General features: G+C 37.5%; 1 protein-coding gene across 1 annotated transcript in view; it reads left to right on the top strand.

Moving 5' to 3' along the window:
* Positions 1-20477, top strand: part of LOC149146644 (conserved oligomeric Golgi complex subunit 6-like) — a 58393-nt gene that overhangs the window by 5990 nt on the left and 31926 nt on the right. The window contains exon 4 of the mRNA XM_089452971.1: positions 15225-15292. Within this exon, the coding sequence (XP_089309097.1) occupies positions 15225-15292 (68 nt within the window). The remainder of the gene's footprint in view (positions 1-15224; positions 15293-20477) is intronic.

Genomic DNA, 20477 nt, shown 5'->3' with positions numbered 1-20477 from the left:
AAAATGTTGCAGCGAATAGAGTTAGACAACACACTATTCATGCTAACTCTCATTGACACCCATGTGAAAAGGAATGACAGTGATTGTTGATTAAAAGACCCAAACCCAACTGATCCAACTATTGAAAATGAAATACCATTTAGTTCTATATGCTTTATCAAAGTTATTTTTCAAGGAAGTGGCTTTTGTCTAGATTCCTGTACCCATTCAAATTTCACCCCCCTTCTAGATAGTGAAAATATTATCAAGACTGAATTTGCCTTTATTAAAACTAGTTTTCTCTTCGCTTACTATTTGGGTAACCAAAAGCCTTATCCAATTTATTAGGGCTTTGGCTGTGATTTTGTGAGCGACACTAAGATTCATGGAATTGAGCCAGACTTTACATGAGCTAATGTTATGAACATAACTATGAATAAATAATAATGATTAATATATGTGTAGTTAGTTAAGAAAGGGCATGTCTTAAAACAGATATGACTCTCCATGAAGGGGCACCTGCCTAAGTATATAAACAGGCCCTCATTTGTAACATATCCTATCTCTTGTACATTCAACAACTTTATATATAAATATTTTTTGTCCTATAATGGATATTTACATATTCCAGAGGTTCTGAATATTCGCGAGTGTACGAACGTTGTTCATTACATTGTTATTAGAGCTTCGTTCTCTAATCTTGGCCTTTGGCCATCAACCCTTCATCAAGGCCGTTGCCATTGCGATTGAGGTTGTTAGCCACACAAAGACTTTTGGAGGTTCTCCATTTAGCCATTAGGCCTTTAGCCATTAAAAAAAAGAAAAGAAATAATAAAAAAATTATATATATATATATATATATATATATATATACAAAAAAAAGGAAGAAATAAAATTATAGGAAAAAAGCGAAATTAGAAAAGAAAAATTATATATAAAAAATTAAAAAAGGAGATTATATAGAAAAAAATGGAAATGGAAATAAATAAACAAATTAAAAAAGAAGGAAAGAAAAAAAAGAAGAAAAAGAAAAGATGCAACCGACCAACTATTGCCATAGTCGGTGTTGCATCCAACAACCGTCTCATGCAACCACAACCACCACTGTAGTTGGGCCTTCCGCAGCATGCCACAGGAAACATCATTACCTGGCCGCATACATCCTTGCGCAATGCTCATGCATCTAGACCACTACCACACAAATGCCTCTGTATCTTCATTGTATCAACTAGCCGTTGCTCTCTCATCATCTATACAACACTGTATTCGATCAATTGTTGTCCAATCCCATTTGGGTTAGCACTATATGACTCTGTCGTGTTGTTTTTCCACCGTACAACACCATAATTTCCCTTGGCTAGTGCTTCTGTCATCCCTTTGTTTTGATCTATCACATTTCCCTGCTTCACCACCCTTACACACTAGTGCGACCAAATCAATCTTCAAACGCAACCATCCAAAGACCGCAACCTTATAAGAAATATTATTTTTATGATCAAGCTGCCATGTGAACATAAAATAATAGTATGTTATCATAAATTAATTGACTTAATCTAAAGCTTTGTTACGATGGGAAAAATATAAATATATTTGAGTTTTATATATTTTAAAGAAAGTACCTTTTCAATATCCAAGTTAGTTTTTAAGAAAAAGGTATATGAAAAAGTAAAAGTCATAAATGGAATTAACATCAAGTGGTATAAAAGGGTACTATACTTTATGTGTAATAATCTAAGTAAAATATTAAATTTATAAATCATTTAATTATTTTTTTGAAAAGTTGAAAGAAAAAATACATTATTATATCACCAAGCTCATATAAAAAGGGGTTTTCTAAGAGAAAGGAATGTTGGAAAATGTAACTATGTTTGGTCTTCATTAATGTTGTTGACACCTAATCATCAGGATTGGGTGAATATAATGTAAATAAATAAATAGGTAATATGAATAGTCATCGGGAGATGAAGTGAATAGTCTCTCCCTCATGTATATAATGAAGACCTACCTGAAGAAATAAGATATACGAATCATTTTTTTTTGAGGAGTCACTGCCTGGCCTAACATGGTATCAGAGCCAAGTTCCCAAAATAGTTGTAACTCCCCTCTGCCTACTGCTCTCTGTCCACTGTCTACTGTTCTCTCTGTCCTCTCTGTCTACTGCGCAGTCTCTCTACTGTTCTTACTGCCTAAATTCAGAAAGCGTTGAGAGAGGGACGGCTTCAGAACTGGAATATTGTCTGAAGACGTTTCGGTGGAATATTGTCTTGCTGTGTGGCCTCAAGAGCCATTGTGAGGCTCACACTTTTTGTTTCTTGCATCGATGTGGCAGTAAATGCCATCCCAGTGAAATTTCCTGCCTGGAAATGTTTTCAGGTCGAAGAAAAATACTGATGCAAAAAGGACATGGTACATGGAACGCTGCGTGAACTGTTGATTTGTACGCCGCTCCTGTTGAAGAACGCTGGTATTATAACGCTATTTTGGCATTGTAAGAAACGCTGGTATTATAAATTGACTTTACTGTCTGTTGGAATACACCTCGACCTTCAGAACCTTATCAAAATTTTCAGATGCTTCATTCAATTCAGCAAGTCCCTTGCCAAGCTCGCAACGCTGATGGGTTGAGATCAATAGCGCGGCGATACGTAGTTTGAGCGTGATCGTATTGGTTCCCGCAGAAGAGATCACGAGAGCTTCATAATTGTTTTGGCCTCCGGGCTGCTTGACAACTTGCTTGCACAAGCGCACCGTTTCCTCATAGTTTCCCTTTGAAAGGGCCTCGAACGCTGATTTTAGATGCAGACGCTCAGCATAGTCGACTGCCATCCGCCAGCGGCATGTCGTCCAGGTATTGAGCACAGTGTTTAACAAAAAGAACCTGATGCATTGCATCCAATGTTTTGCTTTATGTAGATTTATGAGTTTGACATATAAATGAATAGGGCGAGTATGCGTTTTTGCAACAACAATTCTACCCGGAAAAAGGAATCCAATGGGGTCCTTATTCCCTCTATTCATATGATCCCTGCCTTCGTGGGTTGTCATCTTATTCCATCGATGAGCCTTCGTTATGAGCCTTCGTGAGTTGTCATCTTATTCCGTCGATGAGCCTTCGTTATGAGCCTTCGTGGGTTGTCATCTTATTCTGTCGATGAGCCTTCGTTATCATTTAGTTCTCGCATAAACAATGAGGTGAGGGAAATATGTTGCATAAAGGTGTAGCGTGTTATTTGCTGTCCAAAAAAAAAACACTGCTGTCCAAGAACACTACTGTTCTAGTGCATTAACTCGATGACCGTGCTTGGTATATGAATATTGTGGAATATGTTATAAGGAATACAATATATATTGCATGATATATGAATATTGAGAGCTTGCAGTTGATTCCATTTTTTGTAAAGTCATAGCAAATTATTATTAGTATTTTGCTACGAATACTGTAATTATTTTTGGGCTCAATTCAAATTTTTATGATGGAGAAGTTTGTTGAAAAAGAGAAGGGTTTGGAAAAGAAGACAACTCTTCTTGCACACAGAGAGAATAATCTTGCTCAAGATTCTTCCAGAGGAAGAGGTAGAAGAGATTTCAGAGGCAGGGGGGCAGAGACTCTCAAGGAGAAAAGGCAGATTTGCACTGCATACGCTGCAAAAGAAATGGATCACATGATGCCTCTACATGCAAGCTACTATGGGACAAAATTGAGCAGCAAAGAAACCAACAGAAAGGGAAAACTGATGATATAGACAAAGGTAAAGCACCTGAATCCGCTCACTATGTTGTGGCACAATGTAATATTCGAGTAAATGAAGATTTAGTTAATGCTTCACTTGCTTCTTGGAAAAATGATTGGTTGCTTGATTCAGGAGCAACCTGCCACATGACTTATAGAAAAGATTTTTTTGAAAAATTTACCGACAATGTTGATGGAGCAGTATACTTTGCAGACCAATCAAAAATCAAGCCATCAGGGCTTGGCACAATGAGACTTAAACTGCCTGGTCTTCCAGACTTTCTTTTGCATCATGTTCTATATCTCCCACAGCTCAAGAGAAACTTGCTGTCCTTGGTTCACATCCGCCAGCAAGGTCACTCCATTCATATGTTTGATGGCAAGCTTGAGGTAAGAAAAGCATTTGACCACTCACTTGTCATGAGGGAAATAGAAGAAGAAAGGCTTATCAAGCTGCAAGGTACCTCTGCTCGTGCACAACATTTCTCATACAATTCTCATCATGAAGAAGGTACACTTCCATCAAGTTTATTATGGCATGCTAGATTTGGACATTTGAACTATGACAGCCTCCGCTTGTTGAAGAAAAATGGTGTTGCTGGTTTGCCTACAATTCCTAGGAAACTTAAGCAATTGATGCTTGCATTCTAGGAAAGCATAGTAAACAGTCTTTTCATGATTCACATTCAAGAGCACATAGAAAACTTGAACTCATTCATTCAGATTTATGTGATCCAATGCCTGTTCCTTCTGCAAATGGAAATAAATATATCATGACATTTATTGATGACTACATTAGAATGTGTTGGGTTTATTTATTGAAGAACAAATCTGATGCTTTTCAAACATTCAAGAATTTTCATAAATGGATTGAAAATGATGCACAATCTCATATTGGGTCTATTCGCACTGATAATGGAAAAGAATACACATCAAATGAATTTGACAACTATCTTCGCCAACATGGGATCAAACATCAAACAACTGTGCCTTATAATCCCCAACAAAATGGTGTAGTTGAAAGAATGAATAGGACAATCTTAAATATGGTACGATCCATGCTCTTCTTCAAAAATGTAAAGATAATGTTTTGGGCTGATGTTGTTCTATGTGTTGCATATATAAAGAATAGATGTCCATCTAATGCTATTAGAAACAAGACTCCATATGAAATGTGGTATGGACATGTTCCTTCGGTAAAGCATCTCAGGGTCTTTGGTTCCACCTGTTATGCCTTGATACCAAAGGTACATAGAAACAAACTTGGTGCTAGAAGTTGTAAATGTATCTTCCTGGGGTATTCAAACACCTCCAAAGCATACCATTTCTATGATGAAGTAAATAAGAAGTTTGTTGTATCTAGAGATGTAATTTCTCTTGAATCATCCAAAACTGACAATGTTGTTGAGTGGCAACTTGATCGCTTGGATAGATTTGCAAAAGCAAAATCATTTCAAGACTTTGATAATCAGATTCCACATCTTGAAGGGGAGATTCCTATATTAGATCAACATGTGGAATCTTCTTCTGAAGAACACTCTCCCTTGCATGAAACTCCAACAACGGATGCTTTAAGTGATGTGATTGATAGAATTGGGAGACTCAATCTTGATTCAGTCCCAACTCAATCAACGGAGCAGCCTGGACCATCTGAGAAAGGTACCCCAAAGTGGCTGACAAAGACACATGAAAGTGTTCATCCTGATGAGGTTGGAAAGACAAGAACTAGAAATTCAAACCGACAAAATGGAGGTGATGTAGATGACTCTAATTCACCTGTTGATATGGATGTTTCTTATGATTGTGAATTGAACTTGTCTACAGATTTTGAACCAACTTCCTTCAAAGAAGCTGCTTCTCATGATGAATGGAAAGAAGCGATGCAAAAGGAGTATGATGCGCTCATAAAGAATAACACTTGGAAGTTGGTTGATCCTCCATTAGGAACTAAACCAATTGGCTGCAAGTGGGTCTACAAGAACAAGTATAAAGCTGATGGCTCACTTGACAAGCACAAAGTTGGGCTTGTGGCAAAAGGTTTTACACAGAAGGAAGGGGTCGATTATGAGGAGACTTTTGCCCCCTCAGCAAAATGGGCTACCATCTGGACACTCTTTGCCCTAGCAGCTCAGAACTGTTGGAAAGTCCATCAAATGGATGTAAAAACTGCTTTCTTGAATGGAGATCTAAAAGAGAATGTTTTTATGTCCCAGCCTGAAGGATTTGCTGTGAAAGGACATGAACATAAAGTATGCAAACTGGTGAAGTCCTTGTATGGCCTCAAACAAGCACCGCGAGCCTGGTATGAAAAACTAACCAAGCATCTTCTGAAACTCAATTTCAAACATTATGATCTTGATGATGCAACTTTATTTGTCAAGAAAGTTGGCAAAACAGTTGTATATCTTGTGGTATATGTAGATGATCTTTTAATGACAGGGAATAATGAAAGCTACATTGCATCCATAAAGAAGGAATTGGGGAAAAGGTTTGAAATGACTGATTTGGGCTATGTTCATTACTATCTTGGTATTGAAGTAACCCAACATCCGAAGTCCATATTTCTTTCTCAAAAGAAATACATTGGAGATACAGGTTTGGCATGACAGAATGCAATCCTGTTACTACTCCAATGGAACAAAACTTAAAGCTCACATCTATTGAAGGAAAAGAATTTGAGGATGCAACAAAGTATAGACAGCTTGTAGGAAGTCTCAACTACCTAACTACTACCAGACCAAACATTTCGTTCGCTGTTGGAATCCTCTCCAAGTTTATGCAAAAGCCTTGTGAGGGACATTGGTCTGCTGCAAAAAGAGTTCTAAGGTACTTGAAGGGAACTCAAGACTTTGGAATCAAGTATACATAGGTGGACGACTTCAGCTTGATTGGATACTCTGATTCAGACTTCAATGGAGACAAAGAAACTGGGGTATCTACTTCAGGATATGCTATGAGTCTTGGATCAGGAGTTGTCTCCTGGAGATCAAGCAAACAATGAGTTCCAACAGATTCCACAACAGAAGCAGAATACGTGGCAACAGTTGAAGCAACAAAAGAAATTGTGTGGCTCAGGGAAATTCTTGAAGATTTGCAGGTAAAACAAGTACAATCAGCTCCACTCATGATTGACAATACCTCTTGAATAAAGTTGGCCAAGAACCCAAAGTTCCATGATCGAATGAAGCACATCAATACTAAATATCATCTGATTCGACATCATGTTGAGGCCAAAATAATCCATCTCTGTCATTGTTCCACTAATGAGGAAATTGCAGACATCTTCACCAAAGTGCTTGGAAGAGAAAAGCTTGAATGATTCAGAATGATGGTTGGACTCACCAACATCCCTTTAGATTTAGGGGGGGAATGTTGACACCTAATCATCAAGATTGGGTGAATATAATGTAAATAAATAAATAGGTAATATGAACAGTCATCGGGAGATGAAGTGAACAGATGTATATAATGAAGACCTACCTGAAGAAATAAGAGATATGAATCATTTTTGCTTTGAGGAGTTACTGCCTGGCCTGACAAATGTATGTGAGTCGTCATGTAATGTACTTGTCAAAAGAATAAAGAGAATAATAATAATTATTATTATTGTGACTTATTAAAGCCTGGGTTTCATGCTTGGGTCACCATGTTTCAGGTCAAAGTCCCCATTGAGGACTTCTAGGATTTATTCTGAGTTAATAGAGTCATTATACTTTTAAAGAGACCCTTCTTGGGCTTTTGAATCATGTAAAAAGGTTAAGTATTGAGTCAAATATCATTTATGTACCCTCCACACCATGTCCACCTAGAAGAAGATCAAGTCGGCCTAAAGACCCTATTCGACTTCACATGGAGCTTATATACAGCTTGAGTGGGCCTAATGGTTAAGAGCATGTGTTTCCGCCTAAGAGGTCACAAGTTCAAAACCAGAGGGGGGTAGAGTATGTATGCCTTCGTAGACTTAGCAGTCAAATCGCTGCGCGGAGGTGGGTCCCTTGTCCCACAAATAAGGGGGTCTCATACACCAATTTGGTGTCTGGCTTGGCTGTGACCTTAAAATGGATATTATTATTATTATTATTATTAAAAGCAAGCTCATCGAATTCATTTGGAGTATCATTCACACACACAAGTTCGATTTCTATTGTAGCTGGGAAAAGTGTGAAATTCTCTTGTAGTTGGGAAGAAGTGCGAAGTTCTCTTGCAGCTGGGAAAAGGTGCGAAGTCTGTTGCCGAGAAGCCAAAGTGAATGGGAGTTTGGAGAGGTCTGAGGAGGAAAGGAAATTCGAAATTTTGGTGGTTCTCTTTCTTTGTTTCGTGCTTTGGGTTGGGAGATCGAAGTCTTCCAAGTTTGTCTGTTGTCGGAAGCTACCAGTTGCCATAAGCTGTCGCCTAATCGAAGTTGCTGGAAAGAGGTTGAAATTCTGGGTGGCTGACTTGGTGTGGAGGGAAGGTCTTTTCTTGGTCTAGGGTGAAGAGTCTCAAAGAATACTATTGAAAGGAAGAATTTCTTGACTGGGTTTTGCCCTGGCACTGTGCCTACATCTGGTGTTTATTGTTTTATGTGTTGCTGCTTTGGTAATTGCTTGATGAACTTAAAGAAAGAAGATATAATGAATCGTAATAATAAGAAACATCACAAGTAATTATCAAGAATAAGAAAATATTTCTGCCTTTCTGATTTTCTAGCATGGAATCAAAGCTTTGGTGAAGAAGGAAGTAAAATGCAGTTTCAAGCACTTGATCAAGGAGCCATTCAAAGGGACTATATGAGGGAAGGAGTCTACTATATTCAAGGAAGATGTCCAACACAATCAAGGGAGAGAATAAACTTGAAGGGGCCTATAACTTCAGGTCCCGGAAGAAGAGGATTGACCTTATCCTTGAAAAGAACAAGGTACCGGACTTGGTAAGAGGATAAGTAAAGAAGCCCACAGAGGAGTCCAGTGATGCTGACAAAGTAAAATACAGGGAATTAGAATTGGTAGCCATGACTCTGATGGTAGACGGAATAAAGGACAACCTTGTCCCATTCATAGCTAACATCGATCATGCTCAGGAAATGTATGAAGCCTTGTCGAAGCTATTTACTATTAAGAACATTGGTCAAGTAGCAAGTTTGAAGAATGAGCTGAGAACCACGAAGTTGACTAAAGAAGACACCGTGGCAACCTTCTTTGTGAAGATAACTAGACTCAAGGATGATCTCTTGGCTATTGATGAAATTGTTCCAAAGTCCAGACAAAGAACTAGTGATCACCGCTCTATTAGGATTGCCACCCTCTTGGGGTGCATTTGCTGCAGGTCTCAACAGTTTGAAGAAAGCTCCCACCTTTCAAGAATTATGGACCGCCTGTAGTCAAGAAGAACTAAGGATCTCAATGGTTACCAATTCTGAAGGAGTATCAAATGCTTACATTGCTCAACATAAAGGAAAAAGATCAAAAGGACCAAGGAAGAAAGTTGACATGTCCAAGGCAGAGTGCTATCGATGTCATAAGGGTAACTACAAGAGTGACTGTCCCGACAATCCAAAAAATAAGAAGAGAGGAGGAGATCAAGCCAACTTTGTTGAAGAAGGAGACTCAAAGAAAGTCAAGCCCAAAGAATCCGACATTAGGAACTTATACTACTCAGTCCTTTGCTTGTAGCTTTATATATCTTGTTTTATATGTTTTGGAATTTATAGGTTTTAACATATTTTTGGAAAAGACATTTTTATAAGCTTGTCGGAATCCCTCAAGTTTTGGAGGGAGCCCCCAACAACTCCCAAAGATAAGTATTTCATGTCCTTTTAGTTTTTGGTTTCATTTACTTTTTCAAGTTTTAATCATATTAATACTATTCACCATTCTCCCTCTATTGATTAGGGAAAACATATGCAAGGAGTATGAAAGAGGATCTCTCAAGACAAGCTTGGTCAAGGAAGAAAGGTATGCTTCAAATACATTGATTGAAAGGATTATTCATTTGATAATCTATTACTAACATTGTTATGTCTAGCTATATTGAATCATAGTGATTCTTGTTTTGGGTGATTCATCTCTCGATAAATCTACCCACCCCACTCATATTCTTAACTGTTTTTGTAGAACCCTAGACAGGTTCTCGATAACTCTAACTGAAGGGTATGCTAATGTGAATGTATGAAACCCTAAGTTAATTAGGGATATTGTGAAAGGTTGTTTAAAGTTTTTTTATTTAAGAATGTCATGTTTGGGATTTTGTTATGATCAGGGAAATCTAACTTGTTAGGTTTGAATGATAAGATCTAAAATCCCGAACCTTTTGGTAATGTCGGTTTTGCTATGTTTCTACATTGAAACCCTAGCGCATTCGAGTTTGGTGGAATGTGTGAACAAGACCCTTATATTGTCTTAGAAATGTTAACTTGGTATGGGTGTATTTATCTAATCAAACCCTAGTGTAATCAAGATTGTTGAGTATCTAACTCTTATTGATCATTGTGAAGTTGGGTTTGACTAACATATATGAAATGTCTTTGCATGATGATGAAATCTAGGCATATATAGATATGTCCTTTTGGTTGAAACCCTAGCTTCGTCTAGGTCAAATGTATTAATGTCGTCGATCATATGATATGCTTATGTATGATATGTATGAATTCTTAGATATGTGTATTGACCTAGTTATTGTTGGTCATAAGTCTTATGATTTAATGGAAGTCCTTGTTTGAGATTCTAGGACGACGATATTTGGAATTCTAGGGTCTTGCTGCTAAACCCTAGTAGTAGTTAAAAATTGTCTAGTGTGCGTGATATAACAATCTGAGATCTATTTATATAATGATTGTTGAGATTGTGAAAATGGAATTCTAGGGTTTTGGAGTTGAACCATAGTCGTAGTAAAAATCTTTGATGTATGATGACAATATGATAATTTGAGATTTGTGTAAGATTGTTGAAATCTGAGTTTTTAGTTGGGATTGATGGTTGATAAAAAATGTAGGGTTTGCAAATAACCCTAGTGGAAGTTGGTCATGTTAGTGACTAAGCTGTGATTGGTTTTTATTGATTCCTTTGTATAAATTCTAGGATTTGTATGAAACCCTAGTGAGAAGTCTAACATATGAATTTTGAAAGGGCATTGGATGCTTTCTATTTGTTTGAATTGTTTCTAGGGTATGGTATATGTTGTAGTAAGATATGTCATACCTTTGGAAGCAAACATTGAAACCCTAGATGGAATGAAAATTGTGATGAAGTAGTCTAGGGTTTATGACTAAAGTCCCTAGCAAGATGTTGAAGAGTATATGTCTCTTGTTTGTAATTACGTTTGGCTATCTGATATGTATAAAGATGAAATGCTTCCGTGATTATGATATAGCTAACTTCATGCTTCTATATATTTGGTTGTACTTGCTATCTAAGTTGTGTAGTTACACAATCTTCAATTTGGTGAAGATGCTCGTTGATGTAATAAACATAATGAGGATAATAATAAATCTGATGAAATGGTTGGAAGCCACGAAAGATTCTCCAATGACGAAAAGAAGAAGCTGATCTCCCTGGGGAAGCATGAATAGAAGAGATCTCCCTAAGATTAAGAGGGAGTTTGGATGAAAAGATGCTTCCTGGTTGAGAGGGAGGGCATAGCTTGATTAATGAATTTTAGAGGATATGTTGCTGCATGAGGAGTAGGAAAGGAAAAGTGTATAATTGAGGAATCTTCTGTCAAAGATTCAGTTGATAGTCCTACTGAGTTGAGGAGCAACATCTAGAACGACCTCGAAGGTTTGTATTTGATTATGTACATGTGAAAGTATATTATTGATTGGGGTTGTGTTTGTATAGGTGAATCTCTCGAAGGTTTTGATAGCATGTTGGTTACCAATTAGTTTGATTGGGAGAGATTGGTCATCCTTGATTTGCTGGATCAAGGGGTGTTGAGGCTTTGTGAGTGAAGCATTGCTTGGGAAGACATCTGGCCGACACTTTGTGTTGATGTCTGGGTCCCGAATTTGGAAAAATGGTGTTGGTTATTGAGCTCTGTTTTGGTTACACACCTGGATTTTTGGGTTGGTGGTTAGCAAGTAAGCCCGATGGTACCTAGAGAGGCTGAAAGCTTGAGTCCATCTTAGTCCCACCTGGATAGATTACCTTGGTCAGGAATCTAGTCCATGGCATTGCGGTGCCTAAATTGTTGAGAGACCACTTGGATAGATTTCATTGGTTAGGAATCTAGTCCATGGCATTACGATGCCTAAAGTTCTTCATAGTTCATATAGTTTGAGATCTTCCATTGTATTTTTCATTATGAATACCTCCCTAGTTAAGAGGGAGTGTTGGAAAATGTAACTATGTTCAGTGTTCATTAATGTACGTGAGTCATCATGTAATGTACCTGTTAAAAAAATAGAGAACTTTATTATTATTATTATTATTATTATTGTGACTTATTAAAGCACGGGTTTCATGCTTGGGTCACCATGTTTTAGGTCAAAGTGCCCATTGAGGACTTCTAGGATGTATTATGAGTCAATAGAGTCATTGTACTTTTAAAGAGACCCTTCTTGGGCTTTTGAATCATTTAAAAAGGTTAAGTATTGAGTCAAATATCGTTTATGTACCCTCCACACCATGTCGGCCTAAGAACCCTATTCGACCTCACATGGAGCCTATAAAAGCAAGCTCATCAAATTCATTTGGAGTATCATTCACATACACAAGTTCGATTTCTATTATAGCTGGGAAAAAGTGTGAAATTCTCTTGTAGTTGGGAAGAAGTGCGAAGTTCTCTTGTAGCTGAGAAAAGGTGCAAATTTTGTTGTCGGGAAGCTGAAGTGAATGTGAGTTTGGAGAGTTCTAAGGAGGAAAGGAAAATCAAAATTTTGGTTGTTCTCTTTCTCTGTTTCGTGCTCTGGGTTGGGAGATCGAAGTCTTCCAAGTTTGTTTGCTGCCGGAAGCTGCTAGTTGCCATAAATTGCTGCCTAATCGAAGTTGCTGGAAAGAGGTCGAAATTCTTGGTAGCTGACTTGGTGTGGAGGCAAAGCCTTGTCTTGGTCTAGGGTGAAGAGTTTCAACGAATACTATAGAAAGGAAGAATTGCTTGACTAGGTTTTGCCTTGGCACTGTGCCTACTTCTGGTGTCTATTGTTTTATGTGGTGCTGGTTTGGTAATTGCTTGATGAACTAAAAGAAAGAAGATATAAAGAATCGTGATAATAAGAAACATCACAAGTAATTATCAAGAGTAAGAAAATCTTTTTGCCTTTTTGATTTTCTAACAAGGAATACATAAAGGTATTAAACAAATCAATGAAAAAAACTTGAACCAAATTATTTAAGGATTCATACGAAAGCCAACAAAAATATGGAAGGATGAATTTCACAAGGAATTTTGGTTTTTTTTTTTCAAAATGTACTTTTTGTGGAGAGGAATATCATAATTGTCGTGAATCAGTTAGAAATCAAAATGTCAAATGCTGTAAGTGTCACAAAACTTTTATTCTAATCAAACGTGAAGGCAACACACAATCACGAATTAAAAATTTAGAAGATGAAGCAGTTAAACGACGAAAAAAATATGAAGATATTGAACATATGTTTGACGATAAGATATTAGAAAAAACAAGGAATTGTTTGCAAAAATAGAAGAAGGTTATCACTTAAAAGATTACAGTGAGAAATTACTTGCACAAATAAAAAAGCTAAAGGATACAAAACAGTGTGTATAGAAGTTGGAACAAGAGAATCAAGATCTCAAAAATAATCTATTAGCAAAAGATGAAGAAAACTTTCGCTTTAAGACCCTCAATCAAAAGTTGTTAGAGCAAATTATGAAATAAAAAATTGGAGAACTTGAAAATCCAAACATTATACAAATTGACAAAACAAAAACTGAAGAAGTTTCATGTATCAAGAATTATAATAAAAAACTACTCACACAAATATATAAACTTAAAAATGATAAGAAATCATTGGAGAACAAACTAGAAGAACTTATCATGAAGGAAGCATCAAAGTCTTTGGAACTAACAGTCCATTTTGAAGAAAAGGGAACAAACATTGATCGAGATAGTACCACGATTTAGAAAGATCCCAATCAAATTGAAGTGAAGAGATACTCAGTTGTTATAGTTTAAACAGCAAAAATCTCAAGAGAAGATCCAACAATTAACTAAGCACCATTTGCGCGTGAAAAAATTCAGATACCTCAAATAAATCAAGAAAATGTCACAAACATGATAAGGAGAAATCATATTAGAAGAACTCCTTATCGACACCCAAATCATAAAAGCAAACATCTCAACTGGATTGCATATCCATATCACTCAGACCATAAACAATTGACTTATGTTCTCAAGAATATTGATGTTAGCATAATCCAATCTTATGATAACAATTCATCCCAAGTATCCAATAACCACAAAGTTCCACAAAAGATTAATTTGGGATGGTTAGATCATTCTATAGTGCGACAATTTTATACCACACTCAAAAATTCATATTGTCTTGTATCATCGAGGATGATACTTTCAAGAATTGGGAAAGACGAGAAACTTTTCATCAATAAGATTTGAGAACAAGGCTGTTATAAAGGGGAAGGCAATGTTATGAAGATAACTATGGATAAATAATAATGATTAATAAGTGTACTTAATTATGAAAGGGCATGTTTTTAAAATGACATGACCGTTCACGAAGAGGCACCTACCTAAGTATATAAACAGACCCTCATTTGTAACATATCATATCTCTTGTATATTTAATACTCTTATATATAAATATTACTTGTCCAGGTTGTCCTATAATGGATATTTAAATATTCAAGATATTCTGAATATTCGTGAATATACAAATCATGTTCGTTATAGCTATTTATTTATTTATTTAATTATAATATGATGATTTCAAGACCATAAAGGTTATTTAGATGCTCAACGTTTATGTATTTTCTTGCAGAACTCTAATTATATGTATCTTAAAGTTATATATTGATGTAATTTGCTATTTGCACTCTTACATGAAATATAAATGAGAAAATATTGCATATTTGGTGTCTAATGGTTTGAGTTTCCATTGATGTCCATGAATATAATTTTTTTTTTACTAAAAGTCAAATATTTTATGTAGTTTTACTCAACTGATTTTTATCAGTTTTTCAGCCAGTCACACTTCATAATTTTGGGGCAAGTTGGTTTCAGTTCTGATAACTTTGATATATATTTGTGTTATCATGTATGCACCCTTGGCATTCGTTTTAATTTGTTGCAAATAAGTTAAAAAGAATAATGAGGATATATAGAGCTGGAAGATGATACATGCAGCAAAACAAATTCTCCTTCCAGTTTTAGAAAATGTTTGACATTGTTGTCTCTTGATTTTTTGATTTCATCCTAAATTATTAAGAATTGAGATTTTAAATATAGTATATTATGCTTTTTAGAACTGTATCTGAAATTTGAATGTATTTGGATTGGTGGTGTATATTAGGGTTTGAAATATAGAGCATGAGATTGTCTGATAGCCAACTGTATGCCTTTTGTTTACAGCGTGCAGGATTGGAGTTGATGGACATGATGGCTGTTTACCAAGAAGGTGCCTATGAACGACTTTGTAGGTACAATCTCTCTTGTTTTTTTCATCTTCATGTTAGGGAACACATATTTGAAGCTTTGATCTTACACATCCATAATATAATTTTAGGAAGCCCACATGAGTGCATACACCTGATACCTTTCTGCTCATGTAAATGTATCTCCAGTGAAATGGAACCAGTAATATTGTGGGATATAATCGGCAGTTGTTGCCACTCGATTAAACCGTTTCTGTTGTCCCAGTAACTTGATCATATATCCTAGTCTCTGGGAACAGCTCTTCTCAAGTTAGCAATGCCTATATCTATGAGTATATTTGCTTTGAAGCTAATCTAAACACTAATTGTACCTACATACTATCAATATCGCAATCAAAAGCTTTGTCTTAGTAGATTAGATTTAACTTGTAACTCTGCACTGGCAGCCACTCAACATTCTATTCAATAGCTTCAGCTTAGTTTTGAGCAGATTTGTACTCTAGTCAAGACTATATTAATTAGGAACTTTATTAACCAAAGCCAATACTTGCATGTGAAATATTTCGTTATGCTTTTTGCATGCCTTCTATTGACAATGAAATGCATAAACAAAAATAAAAGAAATGGATGTTTACTAATTATAACATTAAAATATATGAGCCAACCATAATGTAATATTTAGTTTTAAATAAATATAAGCCGACTATTTTTTTCCCCTTGGAAAAATTGTAATTTTCATTATATTAAGGAAAATTACATGTTGTAGATGTTGTTCGCATATGCAGTATATGAGGCTAAGTGCCTGTCAAGTAGAGGTAATACAAAAAATATAATCAACACTCCACGCAGGGAGGCTCTGCCATCAGTAGAGTTCATATAATGTTATCAAAAAAATACTCTGCTCAGAGAGTATGTCTGTCTGTAAATACAACTGGTAAAAATATAAACATGATAATATTAACATATAACAAAAAAGCACAGGCTCCTGCTGAGCCTATACTATATGGTCCATGAAAGGGCGATGATAGTACTGGTAGTGTGCTTCATCCCTCTGCTCCTGTATCATCCATGTGTCACGTGGCCTGACCGCTGCCTCCTTGGATAACATATCGACAATTGTGTTGCATTCCCCGAAGATAGCGCAGCTTTAGCAGCTGCCCTTGACCTAGTCAGAGGAGGAGAGGGTGGCCGATATGATGCTTTTCTGTGCTTCTTCGGAGTCTCCAAGGCCGGGGAATGCTCTGCTGCTTCAGGGGCTGTGTGCTCCATTGCTTCATGCGAAGGGTTGTGCCTTGCTGTTGCCTGAGGATTTTTAGTAGGAATTGTTTGCCCTTGTTCCCATTCCTCGCTTTCCCAATCAGAGGGCAGTCCTTGTAGAGATGACCCACTTTGTGGCAGCGCCTGCACCTAAATGGTACCCCCTCATAATCCAGGATCTGTGTTCGTGTGAAATTCCTCCAACACAGAGTAACTTGCTCTTGTAGACCTTCTCGGATGTCTATATGAACTAAGATCCTCGCGAAAGCCATGATTCCCGTGGAGAGGTATGACTTGTCAAATTCCAGGTAGGTGCCGAGGGAGTTCCCTATGCGTCTGAATATGTCCTCAGACCAGAATTGTAGCGGCAGGCCGGGGAGGCGAACCCATAGAGGCCCAACCCCTAACTGTTCCCTCTCTGGATCGAAAAGGGGGCTCCATCTCCTCAGCAGCACAAGAGCCTGCTCTATATGCGAGAATGATGACAAAACCTAGTTCGTATGCTCGGCCCCAGCGAATCATAGGGCAAACCAGCCGCGGACGAAGGTTTGAACGAAAGGTAACTTTGCCAGGTGTTGTCCCTAAATTTCTGCCACCCATTATTTTAACCGTGCGCCGTATAGTTCCTGCCTCGGACTCTGCCCACCAGGACTCGTTCGACGGTGTCCATGGCTTCTCCCCACTGAATGTCTTCCTCCAGGTTGATGATGACGTCTTGAGTTCTTGATTTTACACACTTCTGTCGTTTCCCGGGCCTATGTCCCACGTCACTGCCACCCTCTTGTGTTCCACTGTGGGTAGGCTAAGCAAGGTTAGGGTTTGAGGGGTTCAGACCAGGGCCAGAGGGGTAGGTGTCCGATAGGGGGGCACATTCGTGAAACTGCCCGATAGAGGAAATGATATCGGAGCTGAGGGGGGTAGACCTTGAGAGGAAAGCAGTGGAAGGGTAGTGGGATCCGGTGGATGGTTGAAGAGGAGGGCCACCAGAAGAGTAGGCGGTGAGATCAGGGCCAATGCAATGAGCCACGAATTGTAGGGAAGTCGGAGACGGAGGAGGCGTAGCGAAAGGTGGCCAGGAAGGAGGAACAACGGGTAGAGTGATAACTGAGCAAGAAGGCCCCGTAATCGCAGGTAGAGGAGCAATGGCCTCTGTCAAGTCTCTGCTGAACGGAAAGAAACCCTCCGAGCTTGAATGAGGGGTAGTCCATATGGAGGCACCTTCGAGAGGGTCCTCCGAATAATCCATGAAATCCGGGTCCATGACTTCTCCAAGAGTTAACGCCAGCTGCCGCCGTAATCCAGGCTAATCGTCGCTGTAGGAGACCAACTGCTGCAAAGGAGATAGGTGAGGGCACGACGCGGTCACGGGGAATATGCCCTATGCAGAAAATGGGGAATGGGGGAGCTAGTAATGGAGTTAAGGAGTGACGGCGCTAGGTGGGGGCGATGCTAGACTAGGTCGAGTGGAGGGTAGCTCCAGAGACTTGCAGTAAACCAAACACTAGCTCATCTCGGGGTTGGGTCGCCTCCAACACCTTAGCTGTGTAGAAATTATTTTTAATATTCCATACTTACCAACTCTATTCCCATAGTCGACGTCAACCTTAGTCTGAAATGGCCATGTAAACAAAATTAGAATTCAAATAATTAAAATATCATTTAAAGAGACATACACAATATCACAATATCTCTTTAATCATTGCATGAATTCTAGATTGTCCAGCCTTAGCGTAACTGACTCTTGGTAGGGGAAGGCTCTCTCAGTAGGGAAGGCTCTCCCAAAAGTGTCAAGCCAAATACTGCCATGCTTGCAAAAAGAATGAGGAATTGTCAGCCTCATTACAACTCCAAAACTGGGATCTAAGCAGAGACTTAAATGGATTTACAATGGCAAACTTTTCATTTAATTTAATTTAATTCTTATTAGTTTACACTATGAATCATATTCTCTTCACAAAATTATTCTTGATGATGGACCACAGTAGTCTGGTTCAAAGTGTTGATTCAAAAATGATGCAATAATTCTGGAAATTTCCCCAAACAGAAGTGAGTGTGTTGGGTCGTTTTTTCCTTTTTTCTTTTTTAGTTTTTTTGGATAAGGAAAAAATGATACCTGTTAATGAACCCAAATTGTCTGTCTCATATGCATATAACCTTCACTGTGATATAGAAATATTAACCTTCTTCCATGTATTAAAAAAATGGAGGCTTTAACACTCTTCATTAGAAGACTAGTAGATAGATTTAACTTTTTATTATGCTATCTAACAGTATGGGGGTGAGGCTGTGTAAGGTACTAAGGACCCATCTTAAATTAATAGGGACATAGAGATATTAGCATGCACACGAGACATGCATATGATAGCTACATATGCATGCATCGCCTGCACTGCACTAGTATATATATTAGTTAATATTAAAAAAATGTCCGTATTTAGGTAACGAATTAACTATTGAAATGAATACCTAACTTACAAGAATATAGTAGGGTATATGATATACGTACCACCACCATAATCCATATATATAATTCTACTATATATAGTTAAAGGAAAGTATGTCTATATATATTAAATAGTGAATGTAATAAAGAGAATAATATATATAAAACCATAAGACTATGAAAATAATTCAAAATGTAAAGCCCTGAAATTTTTAACAAGATATAACTATCCCAAATATAAGAATTTATCAATTTGTAGTTGAGTACATACCTGATGTTAAGTACCTACCTGGCGGAAGATGCTTATGATTTGCTCCAGTTCTCGCTCCTGTTACCAAAAGACCAAAAACCTCCCAGCCAAGCTAGGTACAGTCTCAGTACCCAGCCCCAAAATACTTCAAATTCGAAGTATTTTGGCCCCCGTGCTGAAAAGTCTCAAGAACAATTGCTCAATCTCCATTAATCTCTGTATCTTCCTCTTATTAGTTCCTCCTCTGCCTCCCACTGTTTTCCCTGCTAGAATCCCCCCTTTCTACAATACCCTTCCTCCTTTTATGCCCTCCGAACCTCCACCGCTTCCCTTTTCTTTATCATTATAAGTTGTAGAGTCGGTCACTGCCTTCGCCCTTTCCAATTTGCTGACCATGCAATCTTATTTATACAATATCTCCTTTATCATAATGTTAGGTTTCGCTTTTATTTAAATCAATTTTTTTTTGTGTAAGTTAGATATATTATGAAACAAAATATAGCAGTGTTGATAATATCGGTATCGGGAAAATATCGGCGAGGGTCCGGAAAATATCTTATCGGAAATATCGGCGAAAATATCGGCAAATATCGGCAAGCATAAAAAATGCATAATATATTCATTTTTTTTCAGATTTCTAAACATATAAAGCAATAACAACATGAACTAAACACATTGGCACATAAATATGAAGAAAACACTGATATATATGATGTCAAATAGAAATGATACATCAAACTTCAAAGGCGATACCAAATCCTGCTGATCCCTGATAGTGATAAATTGATAATTGTCCAATCAAGGACTCAAACAAAAATTAAAATAACATCACATATCCTGCTGATCCCTGATAGTGATAATTGTCCAATCAAGGACTCAAACAAAACAACATCACATATATAAAAGTTTAAAAGTATTTCATCATCATGAGTTATAAACTTATATGTAGCAAAAGTTGCAAAACAAATAAAACTAGCAGCTATCTATCTGAGACCATTGGCCTCTCCCTAGCAGCTTTCTTTCTGTCTTGTTCAGCAATTGCTTCACGAGCTTTTTGTATAACCTCTGCACTAGAAACCATACAAGGCATCACATCTGCTGCATCATATGCAGAGAGTTTAGCCAGATGGTATTTCAATCGTGTAATCCCTCCTGACATCTTGGTCCCACACAAGTTGCATGATATATATGCCTGATTTGCCCCACCAACAGCCTCCCCATACTCCCAAAATGGGTCCAAGGCTTTTGGCATATTTGACATTTGTACTGTAGTGAACTAA

Source organism: Pinus tabuliformis, chromosome X (assembly GCF_031772625.1).
Source record: "Pinus tabuliformis cultivar Carrire ecotype Pingquan chromosome X, CPIR1, whole genome shotgun sequence".
Classification (NCBI taxonomy): domain Eukaryota; kingdom Viridiplantae; phylum Streptophyta; class Pinopsida; order Pinales; family Pinaceae; genus Pinus; species Pinus tabuliformis.
Note: the sequence above shows the minus strand (reverse complement) of the source record. Positions and strands in the feature narration are given on the sequence as shown.